At 51.4% G+C, this 9,679-nt stretch overlaps 1 protein-coding gene across 1 annotated transcript; it reads left to right on the top strand.

Annotated features, from left to right (window-relative positions):
* Positions 1-721: 721 nt before the first annotated feature.
* Positions 722-8,954, top strand: LOC128138283 (uncharacterized; the record flags this gene model as incomplete). The annotated part of the gene is given in 5 exon segments (XM_052779578.1): positions 722-1,108; positions 1,850-1,959; positions 2,254-2,968; positions 2,970-3,543; positions 8,843-8,954. Coding segments are annotated over 5 exon segments (1,898 nt in total), but the record flags the coding sequence as incomplete, so codon positions are not given.
* Between the last annotated feature and the right edge of the window lie 725 nt (positions 8,955-9,679).

The raw sequence follows: 9,679 nt of genomic DNA, 5'->3' as shown, positions 1-9,679 counted from the left end.
TTTTGAGGCTCAGCGTGGCGTTGCTGAGCTCGGGGGTGCAGTAGTCAGGGGGGAGCAGCTCCTCAGGCAGCGAGAGCGAGCTGAAGTCGCGGTCGGGGGTGGCTGCGCCGGTGCCGCCGGTGTCCCCAGGCGTGGGGCTGCTGCTGGGAGCGTGCTGGTTGACCGCCAGCCTGTCCAGGGAGCAATCAAAGAGCATGAGGGCCTCTTGGAGAGCCACTTTCTCAGCCACGGCAAGGTCATCTGCAGGCTCCCCAAGGGCTCGGCTGGGGAGGAGCGTCGCTCCCCGGGGGGACGTCGCTGCCCGGGGCTGCCCCCGCAGGGGTGGCCGTGCTGGAGATGTTGGTCTTCGCCAACTGCCCCTCGGTGTGCTGGTAGCCGGGGATGGCTGTCAGCAGCACCGGAGGGGCGGGGGCCACCCCGCTCCTCTGATTTTCGTAGGGTGCGAGGTATTGTGGTTGGCCCTGGGGGGTCCCTGGGTCTGCCCAGGCCAGGGGGGCCCCGCAGCCCCCGGGACCCCCCAGGGCAGCACCCGGCAGAGAAGCGGCGCCTTGGCCGAGCGTGGCGGTGGCCGGTGGAGGCGGGTCGGTGGTTGCCCGCTGGATGCGGAAGACCCGGGGGTCGAAGAGGCAGCCCCATGGGGCCCTCTGCAGACCTGTGTGGGTGAGGGGGAGCCGTGCTGGGCCGGGGGGACTCTCCAGGGGCACCCGCCGAGCCGGCCCCGATGGCCGACATCCCCCAGCTCTGGGCCAGGGGCGTGGGGAGCTTGTGGCTGGGGCGATCCCCACGGGGTGAGCTGCTGTGCCGGTGGGACGAGGTTGCAAATCGGGGAGGAGACGCGCATCTAGGAGGTGAAACGGGAGAGGTGGCCCCAAATATTTGGGGAATTCTCTGCAGATTGGCTTTCCTGGGCACGCGCCACCCGGGCGAGGGCAAGAATGCTCACCGGGGCTTGCTGAACCCCCACGCGAAAAGCGCCGGGGGGACGGGTGTGATGGGGATGGCGAAGGTGCCAGAGCAGACTGGGGTGCCGTACCTGCTGGTGGTGCCTGGGGGCCTGGGGTGCCCGGGCTGCAGGGAAGGGCTGCTCCCACGCGGGCAGGCGGCACAGGTTGGCTGAGCCTAAGAGAGAGAGACAGGAGCGATGGCCAGCGATCACCTCCGCTGTTGCCCCGCAGGAGCGTCCCTGGGCTGCAGGGGTTGGGGTCGGTCCCTGCCTCGAGGGTAGAAGGTTTTGGGGAGCACGAATGGCTGGAAAAGCTGGGGCGCCGGGGGGCCCCAGGGCCCAGGCAGTGGGAGCTGCATTGGTGGCCGCGCCATGGTCCCTTCTGGCTGTTGGCTGCTAAGGACTCTTTGGCGTCTCCCCGGAAGGAATGCGGGGGCTCCCTGTGTTCCGCCCCACCCCCAAGAGCCTCCCCAGCTCCTCCTGGGGAGGGAAAGGGTTAAGGGAGGCTGGGGTGCCCCCGGGGCCTACAGGCGGCTCTCAGGGTCTGCGGGTGCAAATCCTCTTGGCTTTCAACAGTATTTTTCCGGTGGGGGAAGAAGAACAGGTTGATTCAGCCGAGCCAAGTGGGGACCAAGCTGCAGCCACAGCCTCCTTGCGCCAGATGGCAAATGCATTTGCGACTATTGCCCGTGCTTCCGTTCGCTGCGTTGACCGGAGTGACGCAGAAATAGGAAAAAGGACCTCGAGGGCGCGAAGGAAGGTCACGCGGTGTCGCTCGGCGGCACGCTTTCCCCCAGCCCTCGCTCCAGTAGTGCTGTCAGGTCTTTTAGTCTCCTGATGGGAAAAGCAGCAGCTCTGGATCCCCCCCGGAGGGGGCGGCGCTTTCCCTGGGTGCGTGACGCCCAGGAGGAGACAGCACCCGCCGCCGCCTGCTCCCAGAAAAGGACTGGATTCTGCACAACATCCGATGATGAGATGCTGGGGCTGTTTGTGCTCTACGGGACCCCAGGGACCGGGTGAGTACATCCCCTCCTTGTACTTGGAGGATTTGGCACTAGCAAGGACACCCTGGTAGGAACACAGGCCTCTCGCTCCCGCTGTGTGAACAGTGTGTGGCCTGGGGGAGTCGGGACGACTGCCGTGAACCGGAGGCCAAAGATCTCTCCTGGCCTGTATCCTGTTAATTAAAGAGATTGCGCTCTGTTCGTGAGGCACCTCTGGCTGCAAGATTGTGCAAGGCCATCCGCTGCGTAACTTGTGGCAGGGACCGGTGCTGGGGGCGTGAAAGCAACCGCGCTTCTAAAACCATAAAACTCCATTTTATTTCAGAGCGCAGCTGAGCCAGCCCGCTCCTCAACACTCTGCCGTCTGCACCGCTGTGGCTGGGACCGGGCAGTGCTGCACATCCCAAAGGCCACCAAGTCACACCCGTGTCCCTGCTGCTTTGCCGGGAGCTTCTGCGATGCGAGCGATGTTTTGGGGGCTGATCTCTTGGACTGCAGCTACTCCATGCCTGACCGGCAGCTGGTCAGGAGGGTTGCGTCCCAGGTGGAATTCCACCTCTCTGACGAGAACCTGGCCAAGGATGCTTTCCTCCTGAAACATGTCCAGAGGAACAAGGTGGGCTTTGTCAGCATCAAACTGCTGACGTCCTTGAAGAAGGTAGGCAGCCCGTTGCGTTGGCCAGCCGGGGTGGGAGTTTCTTCGACCGGCTTTTCGGTATCATGGGTCCCCATCCCTGAGTCCCTGCTGAGCATCCACCCCAGCAAACTGCTGCTGGCCTGGGAGCTGCTGCTCCTGGAGCAGGACATGCTGCTGCTGCTCCAGAAGAATTTCCTCAAGACCATCACGAGGATGTTCAGCCCCTTCGGCACCATCGCCTCCATCCGCATCCTGCGGCCGGGCCGCAAGCTGCCCTCAGGTGTGCGGAAATACACGTCAGACTTCCCCGAGCTGCTGAGCAAGCACTGCGCGCTGGTGGAGTACAAGAGCCTGGGGAGCGCTTCAGCCTTGAGGAGCCTTGAGGAGCCTTGAGGACCTCGGCCACCAGAGCTGTCCGCGTGGCGAGAGCATCAGGGTGGTCCGGCTCTGCGGGAAGGGCTCCAAGAAGACACCCGGGGCCGAGAGGGAGGTGGCGGAGGAGCTGGTGGACCAGCCGGGTTGGAAAGCGCAGGCGGTGGCCGCGACCTTCCCCGACGGCCTCGGGGACTCCCTGCTCTGCAGCTCCCCGGAGCTGAACGGTGCCCAGGCGTTGCCACCCCTCCTCCTGCACAAGGACCCCTCAGCACCCTCCCGGCCCGGCAGCAACTTCAAGCCCAGCAATTTCGGCAACGGCTTCAATGGATTGCTCCTCGCCAGCAAAGTCTTCCCTCCACTGGGGACAGGCTTGGGCACAGGCAGCTGCTACGGCCTCTGCTCCAGCACTGAGAGCACCCGTGGCTGCAGCTGGGGGAGTGGGGTGGGTGCCTGGGCACCCTGGCCCAGCAGCCCCTCTCCAGATGCCAAACCTCTTGCCGGCAATCCTCCGGCAGCGACGTGGGTGCCTGAGCCCCTCGGCCTGCGGGATGCGGTGCTTTGCCTGCCCCACTGTTGTCCCAAAAGTGGGGTCGTTTACCTGGTGTGCAAAATGCCAATATAGACACAGAGCAGAGGTATTTTATTCCAATTCATGTTTACGCAAAGATGGGGGCTAGGTGGTAATCTGCAACGCTAGCACCCCTCCTGCCTAAACGGGCAAGCAATTTGTACAGTTCAGTTAAACATATTCGATTTCCAAAGTTCTTCCCCAAACTATTACTGGGAGTCGCTTATCTAGCACAGTTTCTATTGGGCTAAAGTTTCCCTGCTTGGAATTAAAGGTACAGTGTTCTTTTCTTCTACAGCGCATGCTCAAGGAGAGAGTGGGGGGGAAGTCTTTTTGGTGTGGAATTGAGTTGGTGGTCATGATCTCCCCCTGCCACCTTTACCTTTCCTCCAGTTTTCAAAGATTTTTCTGACTTCATGCCTATTAGCAATTATTCAACTTTTCGGCACCTCCTGGGATAGGATGTTCCCTTCTTATCAGTCTTTTAGTTCTTCTTCAGGGGCACAGTTGTTAGCAAGGCATGCATTGGTTATACAAAGGGGATCTTGTTTCACAAGACCTTTGTGGCCTTTTTCATGTGGCTTAAGTACATAATTTCTTAAGTACATCATTTCCCCCCTTTGGGACTATGAGATCTCTTCATATGAGTCTCATGAGTCTCACTACTTCATTTTATCGTTCTATATGCTCTAGCCGTGGCTTGTAAAACCAGTCTCTTGACAGAACTTAAAACAACACAAAGTATGAGTGTAGTAATGACAACAGTGATCGAAGTTTAAATTAGGTTTGCCAGCCATCCAGTAAGGGAGGATCCTGTTCCATGTAATATTTTATTTAACCACCCTATTTCCATTGTTGTTCTTTTTCTTTCTTAGAAAAACTTTTTTCTAAGTCCGAAGGTAATAGTCCCCAATTTAAAGGATTGTCTGCCAACTCAGATGGAGGGAGACAAGCGGTTACGCTAACATTCTGGATTTGCCCAAAGGACTGGATAAGCTGTAAAACCAAATTCTCTTGACCTACTGCTAGTACCAAATGGGATATTATAATATTCAGGTTCTTCATTCTCTCAAAGTTCAATGGTCTCAGATTAGCTGAAATTTGAGTTTCCCAGTCTGTGGCTGTCCGCTTTTCCTGATCTGGTTCTGGTGCTCTTTTCACTGGCGTGTAATGAATCCAGGAGTCCATTCCTTCTACTTTGGCTGCAGTATAGGTTTTCAGTAACATGGTGTAAGGTCCTTTCCGCCTTTATCCAACAGGAGAGAGACCTTCTGATTTAGATACCTGTGTAGTGAAGATAAAGCATGCGAAAGGGAAATCAAATACTCTTTAACATCAGCCTGCCCTTTTATACGCATTTGGTCTCCTGTGATGTTAGAAAGATTCATGGGATATGCTTTCCCATAAACAACCTTAAAAGGACTTACTTTGACCCTAGGAGTTACTCGAATTCGTAAAAGAGCTATAGGTAAAATTTCTACCCATTTAAGGTGTGTTTTCTTGACACAGTTTAGCAAGTTGCCTTTTAAGAGTTTGATTCATTCTTTCTAGCTTCCCACTTGATTGTGGCCTCCAAGGGGTGTGTAATTCCCACTTAATCTGTAAAAATTTAGAAAGCCCTTGCATGACTTCTGCAATAAAATGAGGCCCATTATCAGAGGAGATTCCTTCTGGAATACCAAATCGGGGTATTATTTCCTTCAATAAGAGTCTAATTACCTCTCTAGCTCTTTGTTGGTACGGCAAGGGAAAGCCTCTGGCCAGCCAGAAAAGGTATCTACCAATATCAATAAATATTTGTATTGGTTATACCTAGGTAGCTCTGAACAATCTATTTGCCAGTATTCCCCAGGAGTTATTCCTTGTTTCGCAATTCCTCCTATAACCTTTTTCCCAATTTTTGGATTATTAGCACAGCAGATGGTACACTTTTTTTACTACCATGTCTGCTACCCTTTGTATCTTTGGTCCAAAAATATTTCTTTTTGCAGTTATTGTCAATGCGTCTTCTCCTGTATGCATCTCCTGATGTAATCTCTTGAGCAAAATTTCCATCATTCTTTCAGGAATCAATAATGGCGTTAGCGGTGTTATCCACCAACCTTGTCCATTTTTGGAGCAGTCTGTCTGTTCTGCTAATTAATCTTCCTTCTCAGTATATTTTGGTGGTGGTAATTCTAAATGAGGCCCTGGAATTAAAGCCTCTTCAAATTTTGGCTCCTTTAGAGCTGCCTTTTTAGCAAGACAATCGGCCTTCCAATTTCCTTTTACAGTTTCACTATTTCCTTTTTGGTGGGCTTTGCAATGCATTATTGCTACCACCATCGGCTTTTGAATGCTCTGTAATAGTTCTTGTATTTGTGCAGCATGCTTGATTTCAGTTCCTTGTGTTGATAGTAGTCCTCTCTCTTTCCAGATGGCTCCATGGGCACGTACAACTCCAAAAGCATACTTAGAATCTGTCCAAATATTAACCTTTCTCCCTTCACTCAGTGCCAATGCTCAAGTTAAGGCTATTAGTTCTGCCTTTTGGGCTGATGTTTTGGGAGATAAGGATCCTGCCTCTACTATGCCATTTAAGGTCGTCACAGCGTATCCTGACAGTCTCTTCCCATCGCGAACAAAACTACTGCCGTCAGTATATAACTCCCAGTCTGGATTTTCTAACAGAGCGTCTTTAAGATCCCGACGGCTAGCATATATTTCCTCTACTGTTTGTAAGCAATCGTGTTCTGGTGAACTCTCCGCTCAATCAGTGGAGAGCAACACTGCAGGATTTGTAACTGCAGTGGTCTTGAGATCGATGTCATCTTGTTCTAGTCGTACCATTTGGTATTTCAGCATACGGCTGAGGGACAACCAATGCCCCCCTTTTTGTTCCAAAACTGTGACTACCGTATGTGGTACATACACAGTAATTTCCTGAGATTCCGCTGCAATTAAGATGTCATCTCCATATTGTAATACAGTTCCCTGTCCATTTTCTTTTCTCCAAATCTCTAATTCATTCACCAGCTGATTTCCAAAAATAGTTGGGCTATTCTTGAAGCCTTGTGGTAGAACTGTCCAAGTATATTGTGTCTTTCGCCCTGTTTCAGGATTTTCCCACTCAAAAGCAAAAAGCTTTGTTCACTGGTGAGGGTAGTTAGTAACGTATACAGGTTTGCAACTACTGGATGTGTATCTTGTACTCTCTGATTTATTGCTCTAAGATCCTGGACTAAATGGTAATCTTTTCCGTTAGCTTTCTTTACTGGTAAGATAGGTTGTATTATATTTTGACTCACATTCTGTTAGCAACTTATATTTTAAGAATTTTTGAACTATTGGTACCAAGCCAGTTCTCGCTTCTAATTTTAAAGGGTATTGTTTAATTCTTACTGGTGACGATCCTGGTTTTAGATCAATTCTTACTGGTTCCGCTCTCTTAGACCTTCTTGGAACTTCTCCTGCCCAAACGATGGGGATCACTGCATCTTCTGTTTCTCGAGGTACCTTGTCCCTTTTGGGATTTGTATCCTGTAACAACAAGCCTACGGCTTCGACATATTTAGATTCTGGGATTAAAATTGCAACTTCCCCATCCTTGAATCTGATTTCAGCTTCTACCTTTTCAAGTAAATCTCTACCCAGTAAAGTTTTCAGAGAATTTGGCAAATATAAAATCTGGTGAGTAACCCATTGTTTTCCAAGTTTAAATTTCAGGGATTTGAAAAATGGCCAGGTCTCACGAGTCCCTGTCGCACCAATGACATTTATGCTTTTGTTACTTAAATTTCCTTCTAGTGTATTGAAGACCGAATACGTAGCCCCAGTGTTGACTAAAAATTCTGTTTCCTCATCTCCCAGCTTTGCTTTAACCAGCTTAGGTTCTGCTGGGAGAGGTTCCTCCGGTCCCCATCAGTCCTCTCCCCCTGCTTACTTCAAAGGCTTCTCTCAGCACAGCCACAAGTACACTTGATTCCTCTTTCCTTTAACATCCCTCTTCCTTAACCCTTTCCTCTTCTTGACCGCTGTAGCCAAACGCACTACCTCATCCATTAACTTCCCTGGTCATTCAGGGACATGTTTAGAAAAATATTTTTCTTGCTGCACATATCCCAGATTTCCACAATAGTAACATTTTCTTCTAGTGTTCCTTCACATTCTCCTTCTCTTTTTCTAGGTCTTAGTTCAGACCCTGTACCTGATCATCTTTCTTCCTAATCCTTATCTCACTTGTAAATTCCTTGCAAAAGCAACTGCCAATAAATCAGCCTCTTGTTGCTTTGCTCCTCTTCTTTTTTTTCTCTCTCTCTTTTTTTTTTTTTTTTTGTTTCTGCTGTCGGGGGCCATTTGACCCACAAGGACACTAATTGCAAGTGCATCATTAAAATTCTGTTAGCAGAGCTTGTCTGAGTCCCCCAAAATCACTAGGACGCTCATCAGGTCTCTGCCTGCATTCTTGCACTTTTAGTCCAGTTTACCAATTTACCCCTAGTTCTCCACATGCCCTAATGGCTTCTATTAAATTTCAGAGCCCTGTCTGACAAACGGCTCAGTCTCCTACCCTGTTATAGTCCCAGTTTCGATTTTTTTTTTTTTTTTTTTTTTCCCCTAGACTGTTGTGCTAGTTCTGCTCAGGGAAATTTAACATTCACCCTTCTCCTTTTCTTATAGGGACATCAGATCCCAGGAAGCAGCTGCAGCCTCTTCCAAGGAAGCTATCCTTGAGATTTTTTTTTTCTTTTTTGGAGGAAGCTCTCCCCTCCGGGATCCACCTGTGACTCCTCCCAGCAACTCCCAGAGTCTTTTGCTGTCTCTTTTAGGGACTTGAGATCCCGGGTAGCAGCCCCAGACTCATCCAAGGAAGCTATCCAAGGTGATTTTTCTCTTCTGCAGGAAGCTCTCTCCTCCAGGATCGATCCAGGACTCCTCCCCGGCATCTCCCAGAGTCTTTTGACATCTGCTTTACGTAACTATCTCACATATCAGACCCAGACTCCTCCAAGGAAGCTACCCTTGAGGTTTTTTCTTTTTCAGAGGAAGCTCTCCCCTCTGGGATCCACCTGTGACTCCTCCCAGCAACCACGAGAGGCTTTTAACCTCCCTTTTAGGCACCTGAGATCGTGGGTAGCAGCCCCAGACTTCTCCAAGGCACCTACCCAAGATGATTTTTCTCCTTTGGAGGAAGCTCTTTCCTCCAGGGTCCACCTGAGGCTCCCCCGAGGCATCTCCCAGAGTCTTTTGGCCTTTTCTTGTAGGGACCTCAGATCCCAGGTAGCAGCCCTGGATTCTCCAAGGCAGGTACCCAAGATGATTTTTCTCTTTTGCAGGAAACTGTCTCCTCCGGGATCAACCCAAGCCTCCTCCCAGTTATCTCTCAGAGTCTTCTGACCTCTGCTTTTGGTACCGGAGATCGCAGCTACCTGCCTCAGGCTCCTCCAAGTATGTTACTCGACATATTTTTTTCTCCTTTAGATAAATCTCTCAACTCTGCCAGCCACCTGAGACTCCTCCCAGGCATCTCCCAGTCTTTTGACCTCTGCTTTACATACCTAACATCTCAGGTGGCAGCACAGATTCCTCCAAGGAAGCTACCCAAGATGATTTTTCTCCTTTGTTGGAAGCTCTCCACTCCACGATACATCTGAGACTCCTCCCAGGCATCTCCCAAAGTCTTTTGACCTCTGCTTTCGGGACCAGAGATCCCAGGTAGCAGCCCCAGACTCCTCCAAGTAAGTTACTCCAGGTATTTTTTTCTCCTTTAGATACAGCTCAACTCCGGCAGCTGCCTGAGCCTCCTCCCAGTCATCTCCCAGAGGCTTTTGTCCTCTGCTTTACCTACCTAAGATCTCAGGTATCAGCCCCAGACTCCTCCAGGGAAGCTACCCTTGAGGTTTTTTTCTTTTTTGGAGGAAGCTCTCCCCTCCGGGATCCACCTGTGACTCCCAGGCATCTCCCAGAGCCCTCTGCTTTCAGTACCGGAGATCGCAGATCAGATTCGACAAGGGTATAAAGAGGGTCCCGCCGGAGGACATTTTGGAATCAGTCCTCCCGAGAGCAGCGGATCTGCAGTCAGGGACTCCCCCTTGGGTCGGGACGCCGCCCGAGGTAACTCCTCGAGGTAGAGAGCCCTCATCTTTTAGGTGAGTGATACGCGCATTTTGAGT

Source organism: Harpia harpyja, unplaced genomic scaffold (assembly GCF_026419915.1).
Source record: "Harpia harpyja isolate bHarHar1 unplaced genomic scaffold, bHarHar1 primary haplotype scaffold_241, whole genome shotgun sequence".
Lineage (NCBI taxonomy): Eukaryota > Metazoa > Chordata > Aves > Accipitriformes > Accipitridae > Harpia > Harpia harpyja.
This window is presented reverse-complemented; position numbering and strand designations above follow the sequence as displayed.